The sequence below is a fragment of the Sander lucioperca genome, chromosome 10 (genome assembly GCF_008315115.2).
Source record: "Sander lucioperca isolate FBNREF2018 chromosome 10, SLUC_FBN_1.2, whole genome shotgun sequence".
In the NCBI taxonomy this organism is placed as follows: domain Eukaryota; kingdom Metazoa; phylum Chordata; class Actinopteri; order Perciformes; family Percidae; genus Sander; species Sander lucioperca.
In genome coordinates this window covers 33,788,892-33,807,433 of record NC_050182.1, presented here as the reverse complement: position 1 = coordinate 33,807,433, position 18,542 = coordinate 33,788,892, and the positions used below count along the sequence as shown (strand labels likewise).

The 18,542-nt window shown below is 40.4% G+C and overlaps 2 protein-coding genes across 7 annotated transcripts in view; both read right to left on the bottom strand.

Moving 5' to 3' along the window:
• Positions 1-3,599, bottom strand: part of LOC116035232 (ankyrin repeat and IBR domain-containing protein 1) — a 38,295-nt gene extending 34,696 nt beyond the window's left edge. The window contains exons 1-2 of one of the 4 annotated variants that reach the window (XM_031278209.2): positions 3,405-3,599; positions 687-962 (exon numbers count right to left, since the gene is read on the bottom strand). In XM_031278209.2, the coding sequence (XP_031134069.1) occupies positions 687-874 (188 nt within the window). In that variant the 5' untranslated portion in view covers positions 875-962; positions 3,405-3,599. Of the gene's footprint in view, positions 1-686; positions 963-1,531; positions 1,658-3,149; positions 3,309-3,404 lie in introns of those variants that run through there. The other 3 variants (XM_031278211.2, XM_031278210.2, XM_036005903.1) reach the window with 3 other exon arrangements.
• An 809-nt stretch (positions 3,600-4,408) lies between these two features.
• On the bottom strand, positions 4,409-10,648 carry eomesb (eomesodermin homolog b). Of its 3 annotated transcripts, none has more exons than XM_031278375.2 (7): positions 10,395-10,648; positions 8,298-8,987; positions 7,920-8,074; positions 7,502-7,623; positions 6,903-7,061; positions 5,989-6,050; positions 4,409-5,784 (listed from the first exon to the last, which is right to left on the bottom strand). In XM_031278375.2, exons 2-7 carry the CDS (start codon positions 8,819-8,821, stop codon positions 4,956-4,958), a joined length of 1,851 nt encoding a protein of 616 aa, XP_031134235.1. In that variant the 5' UTR covers positions 8,822-8,987; positions 10,395-10,648; the 3' UTR covers positions 4,409-4,955. The 3 variants fall into 3 exon arrangements, with proteins under 3 accessions (XP_031134235.1, XP_031134236.1, XP_031134237.1); XM_031278376.2 differs by having other exon boundaries at positions 4,409-5,778; positions 10,395-10,647; XM_031278377.2 differs by having other exon boundaries at positions 4,409-5,736; positions 10,395-10,643.
• Positions 10,649-18,542: the final 7,894 nt, after the last annotated feature.

Sequence of the window (18,542 nt, the reverse complement as noted above, 5' to 3'; positions counted from 1 at the left end):
ACTACATATTGCACCTCAGCTAAATTATTATCCAAATTAGTTAATTAGTTTGAGTCTCAGAATTGTGGTGCGTCATCCATCTATCCAGTCGTATATTTTGCTTACACTTGACTTTTCTGTTAACTTCTGACATGTTAAAACCCACCAAGCATTTTTAATGAGGTAGGCATGCAAAATTGAACAAGCATCCTATTAGAGAAGAAACGATAGGGCCTGAGAGGAGTAAAGACAAACAAATGCAAGGTTGGTAGCTTGTGGGGTGGGAAGCTCTTGGAGCCCCATTCTATTCCATCCCAGCATGTTGCATTCCTGAGAGCTGCTAACAGATGGCTATGTGGAGAGACAGATGGGACAGAGACGTATAGAGACAAAACAGGAAAAATGTTCTCTTACGATGCAGCAATACAGTAATAGATGGGACCAGCTGAGCAACAGAGTGCTAAAAAATAAGAAAAGTGTATAAAGGACACTTGACATCTGAGCGTGTGCCACGTAATAAATACAAATAATATTGTAATAAATTCATAAACTGCAGCATATCAAACATCTAGAGCACAACAAATTAGTCCTCTATCAACCCTAGCTAGATATCCATTTTCCCCTCACTGACAGCAGTCGTTGTGACTATGAATGTGTACATTATCTGTTTGCTTGCTTGTTAGATTTTATCTGGACGATATCCTGACCTGAGTAGGTGTGTCATGGCGTGCCGGGCAGCATAGTGCAGTGGAGTGTTGTGCTGGTAGGACTCTCCATATGTAGAGTTGGGATCCAGAGCCTCCTTGAACTGCGGGTTGCTCTCATACAGTTGGCAGGCCAGCACCTCATCCCCATTGATGACAGCCTTACGGAACTTGGTCGCTGTGTTCCCCATCTCTTCCCCTACCGTAGGTTCAAGCTCTGACTGACACGGCAGCCTCTTTAGTCGTCTTCAATCTGTTCAAGTCCAACAGGCCAGCATACTGAATGTCCAAAAGAAAAGAAGAAAAACAGGAGTTTAATTCCTTTATGGCTGTGTCCGAGTCCAACAAGGCCTTGTCAACTGAAAAATGGTGAGTATTAATCACTTCCCCTGCCTCTGAATCACAAAGACGAGAGTTGCATCTCCAAGGTTGCTCAGGCTGCTCTGCCACAAGCCCCTCTGTCAGCATTACCACAGCACTGTAAACCACCTCCTCGTGTTTCTCTTTTTATTTTTTGTTTTGAATAACTAAACATAGTGCCAACAAAGCTCATACAGAGAAAAGGACAAGACTTCCTCTGGCATCACCAGGAGCTTCCGCCTCTCCGTGCCAATGCTGCCCATCCCACTGAGGCCAGGACTCATTGTGAAGCGAGATATCCTCAACTAAAGGACAACATGCAGCGAGTCAGCATTTCGCTTCCACCAGAGCACCATATGGTCGTGACTGTTTGGGCAATGTGATGATTTTTTGGTGAGCTAAAGCACAAATCAACAGATCATATCACCTCCTTCAGCACAATATAGTCTACTTCATGATGCTAAAATGAATTCATACTGAGTTCTTACCACCATGCAAATCCTTCTGCACAATAATGCCTTGGCGTAGGTGTAGCAAAATCTGGGACCTGTTGATCTCTGTGTCCCTCCTTTTAAAATGCGTAGCACCCCCAAAGCGAACTAGGGTTAGGGATAAGAGTTTGGATCTCGACGGGTCACAGATTTCGGTGCAAAATATGCACCTTATGTACACAATTTAAGGAAAAAATGCATCCTGGAAACCCAACTCAACAATGCCACAATGACAAAGGAAATGCAAAGCAAATTTTTACATTCCTTTTGCAGGACAATTGATCATTTTCCGTAGCTTATGTAAACAATGTCAAGACTGTAGATGAACTTGACTCACTGGTATAATCTTTCCACAACATCAGCTAAAACTATGTGTGCGTGTGTGTCACAGATTAGAATGGAGAAGGAGGGACCTATAACCTTTTTCCAGGAAAAGTATTACTCACTGTAATTTGAATTGTATTGAGATACTAATAAGCGTTTCTAGTTCAGCAGCACCACAAACTACATCCTCCAAAATTATAATAAAGTTAAATCAACATCTCTTTAAAACAGCTTTAACAAAAACTGAACATTCTAATATTCATGAAGGTACTGCATAGGTGTACCTACATGTAATAAACTGGCAACTGAGTATATATCTTTAAAGTAAGTAAGTTTAGTAACGTTATGAGGTGCTCGCATGTTACAATCAAGTATAAAAGCAGATACCCATTTAGTGTAAAATATGGCCATAATTTCCTACGCTGATGTTTCAACTTTTGAGAAAGATTGGTGAGAGAAACCGTCTACAAAAACATCCAATGTAGAATGGAGGTAAGGGGAACAGAGGCTGGACCAGAGCGGGTTGGGGCTCCTCCTCACCCTCTGTAACAGATTTTGTCATAAGTCAGTTTACATGCATGATTGATCATTTGTTCTTTATTCAGCCAACCTAAATAAGTAAACACTGCATACTTATTTAAATGTGTTAATCTACTGCTATTGTTAGGATAGGACATCATCTCCAGCCACCCTTGCAATTATTAGGACTCTGTATATTCAAATAAAATGAACACGTAACTTACACACAGTAAAACGTTAGCAAATTATACATCACTTAGCTAAACATTGAAGCCAGATGGTACAAGTAAACTTTCCTTACATCACTAATCTATGTCAAGCTTGTGCCATGTGAGGACAGACACCATCAAAACAAAGGGCAACACTAACAGAAAATGTCCCACCTTGGTGAACACTTGTAAACAACTGATCTGATCTTTGAACTGTTATACAACCTCAAAGATGGTAACACATTATACTTGATACGCGTTGCTATCCAAATGTGTAACTAATTAACATATCGGACACTTCTCCATGACAGCGCCAACCAACATCTAACTAACGTTATAGCTATCTAACAGTAGCAGCTAAGGATATTAAAATGTAACAGTTCGTCTGCGTAGCTTGCCACTTGTCACTAAACTCCTTCATGCAGGCCTTTCCCCATGCTGTGTGGTGTTTACCATTTTCGCTAGCTCAAACCAACGGCCGTGTGTTTTATTGTTGACTAAACAGTCCGTCATAACGCTTTGTTACATTTCTGGTTAATGACAACATTCACCAGCCAACTGACCTTAGATAACGTTAGCTGCAAACAAATCCGTTTGTTGAACGCGCTAGTGCTAATCACAATACACAATATTCCTTGCTAGCTGGATGTTATTAAAAAGCATAAAAACATCATGACGCTAGTATCTGCGTCGGCTAACGTCAGTGCATAACGTTACGCTATCGGATCAGCTAACAAGCTAACCGTGCTACTAGCCAACTCAGCAAGCACAGTTTATAAACTCACAATAAACAATGAGTAACAAGTATTCCGACTTACACATATGGTACATCTCGCTGTTGTAGACCAGATCTTGTGAATAAACTGTCACTCGCTAGCACAATAACCAGGAGATTTTCTTGTTAGTGAGGCAAACCATAAATTTTGTGTGCACAGAGGAGAGATGTTGTTCCTGTCAACTCTTCGTTGACTCTGCTGGTAGTGGCTGCTAGACGGGTTGCCAGGTTTCAGCACAAACCCCAAAACAGGCGGAGAAATAAATCAGTTGCGCTCCTTTTTTCAGAAAATAAACGATGAAACACACACATTGACGCTATAAATTGACTTTTACATCCTTACGTCACAATTTTGCAATATACTGGACTGATGACATGAAATGACCAACTAGGCTAAGTTTGTTTGTTTCTTTCTTTCTTTCTTTCGGAAGCCCACTGGGTCTTCCTGTTTGTCGCAACGGCTTAGCATCATAACAGTGCATATTTGGAGTGCAATATGACGGACATGCAACCTTATCTAAACGTGTGTCAAATATACAGGTTCCCATGGACAGAAAAGACATGGGATTCTTCAAAATAAAATAAAAAGTGGAAAACATCGGCTGTAGTGATAGGGTCTAAGCAAGATAAAATGCAAATGTAGCCTAATTCTATTTTATGTCATATGTAGGCCTACATTGTCCATCTCAACTCAACAGTCTGATTGATTTGGTAGCTGTGAGTACAATAAAATGCCACAAGAGTGCGACAGAGTCCACGAAAACAAATTGTGGCGTTAGATGAAATGAAGTTGCAACATTTGTGTCAGTCAGGTGGGTTAGCTCAATTCAAGTGGCTTTACCCCCACACTCATTAGGTGGTTCCTATGAGTAATGAACCAATTAAAATGTGTATAATCATCAAATATACCTTGTGAGCAGAACTCTTTAACTGGTGCATTCCTTTATCAAACAAATGCAATATTAAATGGTTCCATTAGCCCATCATATGTAAAGTAAGCTGTATTTAAACACGGACAAAGGTGTCTTGAAATAACCACTCAGATACTCAATAAAACACATGCCTTTTATTATCAAAATTCTGAACATTGCAATGAAGGTATATACAGCATATTATCGACACATTTATGAGTGCACAAATTTCATATCAACAGGCCTTTAATAAATAATCTGTCAACACATAACCTCAGTGTAAAGGCATATACAGCAACTTAAATGCTTTGGCACTTTCAAAACTTCATATTCAGAGTTTCATAAATGGGGCGGTGAAAAAAGATATAGTCCATATATAGTCGATGAGAACAGATGGACTAAAGACAGAATAGATGAAATAAGCCAACAACATCTCAGGATGCTGATGCTTATTGTTCTTCACACGCCCTTTGACTTTTAATGTCATTATATGAATGTGTTTAAGTATCCTTGGTATTTCCTGTGTAACCACAAAAGGAAGAAACAATATAATGATCACCACGTTTAATACCACCAAGACAAACTCTGGGTGTGCCCATAACAAAAAAGATAAACAAAAAAATCGTATGCATGGCAAATGAAGAACAACCAAAATGAGAGACAAAACAGAGATAAAAAAAGAATTAAGGGTTTGTGTAAAAGGAATAGTACGCTGCCATGCCTTTGGATGAGGGTGCTTCTTTGCTATAGGGGCTACTGTTGGTGGCAGCAGAGGCCAAGTCCTCACACTTGATGTCAGAGTCCTCTGTGCTGGGACCAATGAGAGATAAACGCCTCCGTTTGCAGGCTGTGGAATAAGAATGAGCGTTGTCTAAGGACAGAGCTGATGGCTGTGTCTCTGTCCAGGGGGAGATCAGGCTTCCACTGTCGTTCACCTCCTCTTCTATCTGTGGTTTAACTTTGTTTGAGTCCTCTGAGAACCCAGTGGTGGGACTGGGCCTGGGAGACCAAGGCAGGCTAGGAGTAATCTTTCTCTGGTATGCTGCTCTGGACCCCCACCCTGCAGACATGGTGGGGAAAGGAGAGTCTGGGTAGTAGCTGAGAGCGTGGGATGTTTGCATGGACAGGGATTTGATACCATAAGGAAGCAGGGAGCTTGAGTATTCCCCCTCATAGGGTGTCAGATCTAATTTGTTGGTGGTGCTAGTGCCGTTTCCCCCTTGCTGCATGGAGGTGACAAACCACCTCTGCGAAGCTCCGTCTTCTGTCTGAGGTGAGAGGAGGCAGTTAGTCTGTGGCACTGCTCTCTCGCTGTTATAGAAGCGATTCTGAGGAAGGTTGTTGACAAATTGGTCCTGAAAGAGGGGCTGCATGGTGTAGCGGGCCCCGGGGACAATCTGGTGGGCACGGGGAGAGTCGGTCGGAGACGGTGTGAGGCGGTCATTCTCTTGAGCTGTGTACATCCTGGAAAATACATGTACGTATGAACTTGAGGTCAAGGAAGGGCTGTGTCTGGGTGAAAAAAAACCATGGTGTAAAAAAACATCTTTGAAAATGAGTTGGCACACACACATATGAAAAAGCAAATCTAAAGTTGGTAAATAACAAATTACAACACAGTTGACTCCATAAAACATATAATCTGATATACATGTTGTAAAAAAAATTATATTTATAACTGGTGAGAAATGCGTGGCAATAAAGTAAAATACTCACGAATCATAATTATCTCTGAATCCTTTGGCAAAGGGGTTGTGATCAATTTTCAGCTGCGTAATCTAAAAAAAAAGCAAATAAAGAATAAGCTTCATATTGAAATGTTACGATAAAGAAGGAAAAAAATGTAAAGAAACATCATGCAGTTTAATGCCTACTAACCACTTGCATGTCAAACTATACAAATAACAGGTAGATAATTAACACTAAAAACTGCTACATGCATGTCCATTGAATGAGTTCCAACGAATAGAAATAACAAATGGATCAAAACAAGATGCATTTTCTACTTACAAGGCAGGGATATTATGAGTAGGTTTTATAGTAATAACAGTATTCAGATCCTTTACTTAAGTAAAAGTACTAATACCACACTGCAAAAATACAGTTATAAGTAAAAGTCCTGCATTGAAAATACTGCTTAAGTAAAATGATGTAAGTATCATCAGGAAAATGTACTTAAAGCATTAAAAGTAAAAGAACTCAATGCAGAAAAATCCTCACATTTTAGAAACTGGAAACGATCAAAACAGTTCTGTTAATCAACTACGTGTTTAATCTGCTAATCATTTCAGCTGGACTTGTAGGCCGTTATATTGTTGGGTAGTTTAATTTATAATAAACGTCCTATTTCATAAACTGCATGTGTTTTGTGTGCAAAAATCTTAATTTGTAAAGTAACTAAAATAAAAAGCTATCAGATTAATGTAGTGGAGTAAAAGTACTATATTGCTCTCTGAAATGTAGTGGAGTAGAAAGTGGCATGAAAAGAAAAGTCTCAAGTACCTTCAATTTGTACTTAAGTACAGTGCTTGAGTAAATGTACTTAGTTACATTCCAGCACTGCAGTCTATAGTTCAAAAAACACCTGGTGGCATAAGAGAAGCATGGAGGCATTGTTTCATCATGCTTACATCAGTGTTCTGGTAGGCAGTCACAGCTATAAACTGGTTCTCTGGAAAGGTGAAGCTCTGAGTCTTCACGTCACTGCTGATGTCCTCCACCCCGTCCTCCGTCACCTCCACGATGTGCAGCCTGGGCTGGTACTTATGCAGCGATTGCAGGACAATCATCTGCGTAAAAACGTGGTAAAATCCGTTAAATCATTGGTTCATTTTTAAAAGTAGACTATGCAATAAATGATTTTCTAAAACGTGCAATGTGTGCAAAAAAAGATCATTTGGTTTGTTCTAATGACGCAAAATGAATTTCCTTCCAAAAATGTTTTTATTTTTATTTTAAATAAAAAGTTTAAATTACCGAATTGTGCTATAGTGATTTACGGCTCAAACTTGTAAATGGTGCGCTTTACCTTTATCTATTACGCATTATTTATCAGGGTAAATATTTTACTGTAGCCTATATTACAAATAGGCTACATAACGGTATTTCAATGCAACAAAACATATGTTGACATTCGAATAGGCTACACATTATGTAAAGCTTTCAGTGAGTGGCGTTAGTTATATTTATTGTTTAGCCTGTATTTATTTATTTATGTAGTTTGGCATACCTGCGAGGTATTGTGACCGGTTCCTTTGTTGTTCGTGAGTTTCAGTTTGCTGAAGGAGATTTCTTGTCTCATCCAGTGGGCCCCTGTGTTTGGAGACTCTGGGTGGATGTAGACTTTGTTCCCTGAAATAAAGACATTTTCCAACATCAAACTCAATGCAACGCCAAGTAGGCTATATTTAGTAAGCTACTTATTGAAAAAAAAAAGGTTTAATATTGCACACCACTATTTCAAAAGGTATAGGCTATACTCATGAACATACGACTTAATTGTAACGAATAGGCTAATTGTATTCTGGCAAATAGAAAAAGTCTTTCCATTTCAGTTATTTCCAAAGTTTTTATTTTATTTCTATGGTTATTTCCACACCGTAAGAAATGAAATGGTAAAAATGTCAAAAATGGACCTGTTTCAGTACCTTGGCTGCTGTTGTCCGCCTTCCCACAGGTGACCCACTTGCCACCTTGAAATCTCCAGTGGTTTGGATCCGCCAGCACCACCTCCACAAACACGCTGTAGTGCGCTGTCAGGCTCAGACCAGCTATGTTAAAACTGAGGAACGGGAACATCCGTCTGCAAACACAAAATCAAATGCATTAAGATAGACGGCATTGGAATAGCTATAGCCTAAACTAGGTTTTATTGGAAGACCATGAAAATCAGATTTTTCTCAGCAAATGAAATGTAGGCCTAATTCACGTGAACTGAGGCGAGTTAAATTATTTTCCATGGACATCGCGATAGGCTAATTGTATCAAGGTTACTTCCTCTGTATCCTCTCCTCCTGCTATCTCACCTGCCCTGCTTGGTGATGATCATCTCGGTCTGGTGCCGGTGAAACTTAAGCCACAGCGGCCGGTTGCAGAGGTATACCTGGGCCCTGACCCCCGGGCCGGCGGTGGGTAGAGTTAAGTTGCTCAGAGCCGACCCTGAACCAGTGTAGGGCGGGTAGATGCAGCCGGGGCTCTGCGCGAGCTGGTAAGCCGGGCTGAAGTGACTGCGGCCAGCAGTGGAGGGGGAAAACCCCGCGGGAGGCAACACGGAGCCCAAGTGGAGAGATGAGGGGTACCTGCCAGCGCTGGACGGGGTGTAAACTGTCCCACTGGGGGTATACGGGATAAAAGAGCAGGGACTCGGTGTTTCTGGGCTTTGTTTAGAAACTGTAGGAGGGATGTAGTAGCGGTCAGCATCCATCCCGTGCTCTGTGTACCTGCTGGCAGCAGTCGGATCGTCCCCACCAACAGCCGGAGACTTGCGCCTGTCATCCGCTGCTTCCTTCGTAGAAGAGAAGGTGCTGTTCTCCCCTTCACCGCCGAGCATGACTCCTTTTCTTGTCTGGTCAAAGAGATAAATTGCTTTCTTTGATCCCAGCTGAGACTGCTCTTTTCTTCTTAGCTTATACCCCTCAGGAATTAGGCCTATGGTTTTTATGCCAGGTGTCTTCTGAGAAAAACTTCTTCTGCCAGCATCCACTGAAGTCTGAATTCTGGAGACAGAAACATAGTAGGCCTATGGTTAAGAGCTATAGTCTACATCTGCAGTCGTTGGGCTACCTGATTCATCATCACTTGGAAGGCCTAATACGAACGCCAAGCTGGCAATTTGCGCGTAGGCTACACGAAAATACTGTGAGATGGGGAAGTGGCCGTCATCATCATATCAAAGTAAAACTCCGTAGGCGTATCAGGGTGTGGCTGAGAACTCTTTAAAAACTCGAAGTTCAGGTTTGGATAGAATCACAGATGGTCAAGTCTTGAATAGTTGAAATGCATTGCCATCTTTTAAAAAGCAGTGACTTTACTGCCAACTTAAACATAATTAATATGTGGCATTTAGGTGTTCTCCTTTTTATTATTAGGCCTATTATTTTCTCTGTTTTAAAAGCATGATAATTATTCTATAAAATTCAGTGTAGCCTAATAAAAGAAGGCACCACGTCTTATTTAGAATTCAAATTCACAAGGAGAAATATAAACGCGATGTGATTAAGGTCAATATCTCAGATAGGCTACAACCATGACACATTTGCAGGCTTACTAATACAACTGACCGGATCAAATATGAATGAGGTGAATTTGGAGACCTAATATTGAAGAGGAATCGCCTCGAGGTATAGAGCCAATTTCTTGTAAATCATATGACAAACTGAAAAATAAAGCACAGATTTTTTTGGGGGGGGGGAGTAGCTTTGTGGTGTAAAACTGAAGTGAAAGCTCGCCCACGATTCTTTTGTAGCATATTTTGAGAGAATGTAATGTAAAACAAATGTTTCAGTAAAAACAAATTGTGCTTTTTTTTTTTTTTTGCTTTTTATAAAATTTATAACGACTAACGAGATAACCCCACGTCTTTAAAAAAAAAAAAATTACACGGGTAGCAATGAATTTATCTTTATAAACATGTCTTTGTGGGGAAAAAAATCAAAATTTACAACTGTCCTCACTTTATAAGTAATAGACTGAATGCTGTTAATCCTATATTATTATTCAGAGTTAATGAATTTGCATTCATTCAATTCTGGTGCGGATCTCTGTCCCAACGGAATACCCGACGTGAAAAAGGGAAATAGCCAATTATTTTTCCATTTGAAGAAACCTGTGATGTTTCTTAGATCAGACAGTCCGATGTGACAAACGACAACAGACAAATACAAATAGGCTAAATATGTGAATAGACACATTTTGATGATTTCGTGTGGCTTGAATCCAGCTGTAAATAATTCCAAAGGCTAGATTAAATTGTAGTTGTATTTTGAGGCGAGTAATGTTTTAATTTCTCATTTATTACAATGTTGAATTCAACAAATCTTTCCTCCGGTGATGCCATACAAACTTAAACATTCAAATTGATATATCCCATGTAAAAAATATACATCTTAAATATATAAACTTACCAAGCGATTCTCCCTCCTGTTTCCTTTTGAAAGTCAAGTTGAAGACGCAAGAGAAATCATTTCAGCTAAATGCAACATCAATTTCGAAAAATAACCTGCGAAGCTGAGCCCATACCAGCACAGGACATCATCATGTTTTTGGGCTAAGGTGAGAGTCAAAAGTAAAGCCAGCCATGTGGTGGAGGACTGATGAGCGTGGAGGCGCACTCCCGCTTTCACCGCTGCTCTCTCCGCGTGGCCGTGACGCACAGATAGCAGCCTATTATCAGATTCTCCTCCGATCTCCAGGGGAGGGGCATCACTCCCAGCCCAGGTGTAGCTATAAGAGAGAGGAGGCTCCCTAATCCATCCTCGAATTATTTCCATCCCATCATCCTCGCTAAGGTATATCACCAGAATAACATTCTCGTCAGGGCTTGGAGTGTGTCTGTAGGGGTCCAAAGTACAGAGTTTATGGTGACCTAATATTGTGCTTTATATGACAGGTGCCATTGTCATTCCTAGAACACTCATATCTACAAATAGAAAGCATCCTGTTTTAACACAAAGAGCTAAAGACATGAATGTTCAGATTTCTGAAAGGTGGTGCTGATCTGGAGCTGGCCACAGGAGTATAGTCAAAACTTTTAGCACAAAATTAGCCTTGAAAAATGCATGAAATCAACATGAAAAGTTGCTGCTAATTTCAATTTCAAGGTAAGTCAGAGTTGTAATACTTTACCTGCAATAACATGTTGTAGAAAATGTGTCAGACTGAAATGAGAACTTGGAGAGAAAACGTACGTCTCTGACAATACAACTTAAAATATAAAAATAATAAGCACACAATTCTTTAATTTTTCATGTCAATAGGTGCACAGATGGAACCTGTCATGATTGAAACTCAGCTATATCACTGTCTTTGTGGGTATTAAAGACTAGTACAGATATACAATCAATAGGATGCCCCGTATGAGTGCAAATAGGTCTGAAGAGTGAGGAGCCCCAACCAGAGGAGCAGCCAAGGCATGAAAAGGATAAGAGAGTGCACTGCTGTGTGATTTCACCATGGGCTGAAAAGAGCCAACACTATATGAAGAAACATTTATGTTATCGCCTGTGACACTGACATAAAGAAACAAAATGCATTTTATTTTAAACATCTGTATGAGTAACAACTCACATACGAACTATTGTATCTTTTGACTGTTTTCTGTCGTTCACCACAACAAAAAGGTACAATGCTGATAATGAATGTTGCCCATATGTTGCCACAATATACATATTTTGTCACAAAAGCACAAAGAATTCACAGATCATTTTGGCTCTTAAAGGGACCCATATCAGACAACCTTTATTCTTTCTACTTCTTCATATCAAAGGAAACCAAATTCAGACCTTAAATGATGCTGCATTACTGTGTTAATGGGGCCCCTTTTAATAGCTTTAAAGACCAGCTTTTCTCTCAAAACCAGACGATACTCAGCTGCTGCGTACTTGGAGAGGAGTTTACATGACAATGACAGTGAGAGGATTAATGAAGCAGGTCGCCACCTCTGAAATAAACACATTGCACATCAAACAAGACAAATCAACCTTTGGGTAAACTATTAGAACAGCAAACAGTCTAAAGCTAATGGGCCTCTGCTGATTGCACTGATAAACTGATTGAGGTGTCTGATTATTTTAGAAGGTCATGAATATAGAGTAAGAATTCATAGATCTTGGTGTGCACATGCGGTTTCAGTGGTCCTAAATTTACTTTGAACTAGAAGTATTTTTGCCCTGCTTGCCTGTTTCCCTCCTTTGACATACTTTTGTTTGTACTGTTGTTCTTATGAATGTGACAAATGTTTACTCTCAAGTATCAATTTGAATGGGACTGAAATGCAAGCACATTATAAACTCTCTCTCCCTCTAGCTTTCTTTTTCTTTATTTAGCAAACTACCCATTTGACACACAAACACATACAGTCACGTGCATTGATGGTAAAACCAGTGAGTCAGAAGTGAGAACGTGGAGTGTTAAAAGTTTCGATTACAGTTTCTATATAAGCTTGTGTTTGTCCCGGTAGTACAGGTCACAGGTTCACACACTCACTGACACATTACGCATGTAAACATTTTCTGCATTCACCCTCCTTGAGAAATATCTTAGCGTCCCCCCCCTCCAAATAAAAAATGTGTTTTGCGTATTGGGACTTCACTTGGATGGTTGAGCTTCACTGTGCAGAATGCTGTTTGCATTTTGACACTAGAAGGCTGTTATTACATACATCTGCTGAAGGGGGAAATTTACTCTGTGCTCACCTTAAATCTGAATTTAACACTTGAAACTTAGTGCACGTACACCCTGTTCAGACCTGGCATTAACATGCCTCTTAGGTGATCTGATCACAAGTGGACAGCTCTAAGAACGTCAGTTCACACCAGGCATTAGAATACCTCTCCACATGCGTCTTGAGTGACCACTTGTGATTGCATCTCACTTCCCTGAAGAAATCCCAACAATACAGACTAGGTCTTTTCCTTTCCGTGTTCCAGGCAAACCAAATCTTAGATGTTTGACACACTTGTAATATATCTCTGTGGGCTTTTCAAAGATTTGAGAACGCTGTGCTTCCGATTACGCAGAGGATTTCAGTTGAGTAGGCGGCCCTTCAATGTGGCCCAGGACACATTCACATACACACATAAAAGAATGTAGCCAGACCACCTCCAAATTGTTGTCTGAGCGATCAGATCTCAATGCGTCTTGGGTGCGTTCACACTTATATTTAGATCCCCCAAGACGCATGTTAATGCCAGGTGTGAACAGGGCCTGAGGAGAGTGGATATTTCAGTCAAGCAGGAGACTTCTTGTGTATACTAGTTTACCTTTGGAAATAAACAATATTTGCATATTCATGCTTCCTTAAGTTTTTTCAATGAGGAAGACAGAGTAGATTTAATTGAAGATTTTTAACAGGTTAATAAAAACATAGGCTGTAAGACACAAATTACTATATAGTGCCTTAAAACATGTCTTAAGGGGATCTTTAAAATAGACCTTCCAGCATTTTCAAGCAATTTTCCAGTTGCTTATTTACTATCGCTCTCTGTGATGATGAAAACATACAATTTCTAGCTTTTATCAGTTTATCTCATTACCAAAAAATAACTACTATACATCACATAATGCTGTTTGCTTATCATGTGTGGGCAGCCTGTCTGTATAATGGCCTCACCCCTCTCTCTGTCACGCTCGATGAGCAGCTTCCCCTAGCTGTGCCTGCTTTTTGACACGTCTAAAGGGCTGTGTCTGACATCTTGCCATCCTGATGGCCACTCCTCCCGCAGTGCTCATGCCAGGCAGGAGGAAAAGCTGGTGACCTGGCCATCATCGTCCTGCCCTAGGCCACTGCCGCCCTGCTGGCAGCAGAAGGTCTGTTGGTCTGAAGCCACGGCAGGAACTCTGCCCGCCACAGCTTGTGATGTCACGACAGACATGCTCTCCGATCAGAGTTCTGATTGGCTTTGAGGGTTTTTCTTTCTCATTTCCTGGGAAATGCCCTCTCAAGAACTTACAGACGTACAAAACCTAATTAATTGAATGTGATCTCAGCTTACTGCCCTCCTAGCTGATCAGCTGCCTTCGCAGATCATGCAGGAAACCGCAAATATGTTCTCCTCTTTTGTGATGTAATTTGCATATGAAGAGGATTCTTTGGATTTTGTAGAAGAAAAAACTTGCATCCTCATATAAACATTTGCAGCCTAATTAACATTTTTGACTTCATTTTGTTAATTAATTACCAGTGCATAAAGAACAGACTTAGTTAAGTTTTTTGAGGGTGTACTATGAAATATACAATTGTATATGAAGCAAAGTAATGTACATATCACTGCAACTCTTTGATAAATAACTGATATAACAAATACCACTGGGATACTTATTCCACAATCAAATAGTCACCAATGAGAGCTTTTACAGCCGGGCTTCAAATGGCAGAAGGTGAAGGCCTCTAGGGACCCACTTCCTTGTCTCGCTACGCTTACATTTATGGTTTGGTCCTACATCCTGTTAAGAGTAGCAGCAGGAGCGGACCATCACATTTGGTGCTCAGCGTGGGGGCGGTTGGTGAGCTGTCATGTTCCAGCTATCCCATGGAGATACACTTCTGCCTCTCCGCGAAGATTTGGTGTTTTCTCATTTGCATTTGCTAATGAGATCCTGTTGCATGACTTTATACTGGAAGGCTATCTCCCTGAATATCTCTTTACAAATACAGGAGGCGCATAAATCCTATTTATTTAACCTTTATCAACCAATTAGTCCCATTGAGATTAAGGATGTCTTTATCAGGAGAGATCTGGCAGAGAGAGAGCAGCATTATGGCAACAACAGTACACTTGTAGGAATTTGTGAAGTGTTCTTCACATTCTTTTAGTTTTGGATTCTCAAATCTGATGTAACACCACATTGGCATTCTAAGGTATCACCTACACGGTGAGTACTACTAGCGGAGCAACAGTTGTAACAACTTCACAGTGATACTGTAAAAACTCTTATGCTGGCATTCAACGAAGGCAATGGACGGGTTTATGCTATCATGGGGTCCCAACCTAGACCAGTCTTTCAAATTTGTTCAAACCAGAAGTACAACACTGCTTATTTCTATTTTTATTTATTTTTTGCTACAAGAGAGCATACCATTTCACTGATGATCAAGTGTCTGAGCCCACCCCTGCCAGTTCACCCTGATCACAACTTCACACAAGAGACTCATCTTCCTAGAAGCTTTCCTCAGCCAAGACCCATGACTCCCAAAATCACTTATCTAAAGGAAAGTTGCAAAAGTCTCGGGCCAGTAGCAATTAGGGCCCGTTTAGAGCACTTCCTCATTATCACCCAATCTGTACTGTAAAAAGTTCCTGCCCACCAATCTGCCAGTGTCAGCAGCCTACCCTCCCCCTCAAACCCGCCCCCAAAACAGTCACAATTTGATCTCAGGTCACAGTAATGAGCTATTGCCTTGACAAAACCGAGACAGAGATTCCGCAATAGCCCTGCAGTGAAACCACCAACTTTATGCGTTATAGTAGTTTTGTCACTTTTTGACTTGCCTGTGGCTCAACTTGCGCATCTTAGTGCATGTAGTCCTACCATGCAGGCTGTCCCTTTCAGACAGATATCGGTTACGGCTCTGTGACTACCTCAGTTGCCGGCTTAAAGGCGCAACAACTCTGTCCCCCAATTCCGTCTTCGTAACTTTCACACAGATGGCGAGGCGGCTTAAAGGCACAACTGTCCCGTCTTGATCGGGCTGAGTGAAAGGGGCTAGTGATACATAGTGGTACGAACACACCCTTAAAAAGCTTTTAACACGTTTTGAGGTTGAGTTTCAAAACAAGATGGTGATTGGGAATTCCAATTGCTTCTATTGCACCATCTGCTTAATTTGCATGAGGCTGCCAAGTGGTTAAATTTACCAACTTTCAACCAACAACTCAAAGTGCTCAAATCCTCCCTGCTGAAGAGCTGCTGAGCAAGCCATCACATATTTATGGTATATGCTAGACCGGATCCACTAGACGTGTCAACGTCACAGGACATACCTCGTGGCCTGCCTTATTCTGCCTCTGATTGGCTTACCCTGGTATTCTTACCCTAACCCTAACCAACCCCACTCCCTATGCCTAAACCTAAATATGTCTACCATTCTAGCAGATCCGATTTAGGATCTACCCATATTTACCACCGAAAGGCTGTTTTTTCTTTAGCTGACCTCTGACCTCCCTGTGAAAGAAATCCCTACAGGCTTCAATCAAGCATCACATTAAAACAATAATGTAGGCCTATATAGTAGGTCAACTGTTCCCCCTCTCCCATCCTTGTTGTAATCTTTATAAATACATATATAAAGATGAGATTTAATATGTGATTCTGTCTCAATCAATATAATGTACCAATTCACTCATTACACTTGGTTCACTTGGTACTATGCTTTTTCTCACATAGAGCATAGAGATTTCTCAGATCTATATATTATTGACCCAGCAGTCACATAGCATCAATAGAATAGCCCAGCAAATAGTAAAAGAACAAATACATTCTCTGTATTGTTTAAAAGAGTGTCCCTCTCTCCAGTGGGCTGGAAAGAACATTTTATGCATTATGTCCTCTCTTTGAGCCGATAGGCAGGACCCTGAGCATGTTTTTCTCATATGGGGAATCTGCTGACTGTGGTATCACATTATGATTAACAATTTAACTATGATTCCCTTCTTTCCCATTGTTATTCCACAGATGACTGAGAGTAAGAGCGAAATGCCAGCGCCGGCACGCAGGCTTCATTAGATTCATTGATTGATTGTTTTCCATGGTTGTAATCACTTCCCCCAAGGTAATTTGTAAGCTCTTTATGGTTCAGAGGTATAAGCCTGATAGTTAATTAATCGGCTTTGTTAAGAAGTTTGTAAGTAAAAAATGCCTGTCTGAATTGGTAACCCCTGCAAAAGCAACAGTCCCTGTGGCTAAGAATCTCTTGTTTACCAGTACAAAAGATCAAAACTAAGCAGGGTAACAGACATAATTATGTCTGGATGGTTTCTAGATATTTTGAATGTACCTTTATTTATCTTTACTCTGTTAATTTTCTTCTTGTCAAATGCAAATGTAGGATTTCGTCATGTTTCAGAAGACACAGTGTCTGGGCAAAAACTATAAATTTGGCATTTAAAGTTCTCATTTAATTAAAAAAATGCAACCAGTGCTCACCAAACAACAAAGAAGACACTTTAATACCAAATCAGTGTAAGTTATGAATGAAACTGACATACAGTGAAGACTTTGAGCCAATTCAAATCTCTGTAATATTTTCCAATAATTACAACCAAAAGTATTTTCACAGTGTACTCTCACTACTAGACCCATTTTGTGCTTTTATGCTTGTGCAAGCCACTTAAATCAACCCTCTTTATCCCAAAAAAAATCTGATATTACAACTAGTTTTATGTCCTGACCTAAATCTTTGCTCTTGTCAGAAGTTAAAGTGACACACTCATCCCTGCTTCCCCTCACCCACAAAACCTCTGATATTGTCTGGCCTTTGTCAGTCTCAATTGAAGTCCCAGCTTGCTTTAATTGGCTTTTTGACGGTATGTGAATGGGGACTGCTGTTTATGGGTTAAGTGCATCTTAATCAGAGCTTCAATCCAGTCATTACCAGAGACACACAAGGTGTTGAAAGGAGTGGAGAGAGGTTGATAATTGAGAGGCTGCTTCCTTGCTCCTTGTGCTGCGTGTGTGTGTGTGTGTGTGTGTGTGTGTGTGTGTGTGTGTGTGTGTGTGTGTGTTTGCTTACTGTCTGGTGTACGGTGCTAGGAGTTATGCAGGAGAAAATGGCAAGATAATATGAAATAGAAAAATCTTCCAAGAAGTTTTCAGTGAAATCTCATACAGTGTATGTAACATCAAAAAACATTTGCTTTTCCTACTTTACTATTCACATTTTCCTTATGATTATACTGTTAGTCTACATTTGGCAGAAGAAAAATACAAAGTATTTTGAAGATAAAGATATGCCCTCTACAGTACTTTCAGAGCAAAAATAAAAAATCGCCTGGTAAAACCTTTCAAAAAAACTATTTTCTTTTTTTCAGACGATGTATTCTGATGAAAATATATACCACTACCAATAGTAAAAATAGATTGGTATTGTCTACAAAACAGAACTCCTCCATATCCACCCTATTGCTCAGCTGTCACATTCGCACTAGAGTTTTTCTCACTGTATATTTTAGCACCTATCCCCTGTGTGAGGCCTGTGTTCTTCCGTACCCCCACTCTTGTCCCCGTCTTACACACACACACGCACGCACACACACACACACACACACACACACACACACACACACACACACACACACACACACACACACACACACACACACACACACACAGACGCCCAGAGCGTTGAATCCACGAGTCTATATTGAATAAACATGTTGCTTTTAGATAGGGTCTTGATTTGCATTATCCTTTGCAAGGTGTATTTTTCACCATTTTTAGTGTAATTTATTATAGACATACACACACCTACTGATCCCATAAAAGCGCTGTCAATTGCTCACAAACCTTTCAGTGGCAGTCACCTTCTCAGAGAGGGTCATTGACGAATACAACTA

What these genes read in the sequence shown, in the direction of transcription:
- eomesb (XM_031278375.2), bottom strand. Translation starts at nt 8,821, where the DNA reads ATGCTCGGCGGTGAAGGGGAGAACAGCACCTTCTCTTCTACGAAGGAA. An exon ending in ATCATCACCAAGCAGGGCAG is followed by an intron (nt 8,075 to 8,297) that starts GTGAGATAGCAG and finishes TTGTGTTTGCAG; the next exon opens with ACGGATGTTCCCGTTCCTCA. An exon ending in GGCGGACAACAGCAGCCAAG is followed by an intron (nt 7,624 to 7,919) that starts GTACTGAAACAG and finishes TCTTTATTTCAG; the next exon opens with GGAACAAAGTCTACATCCAC.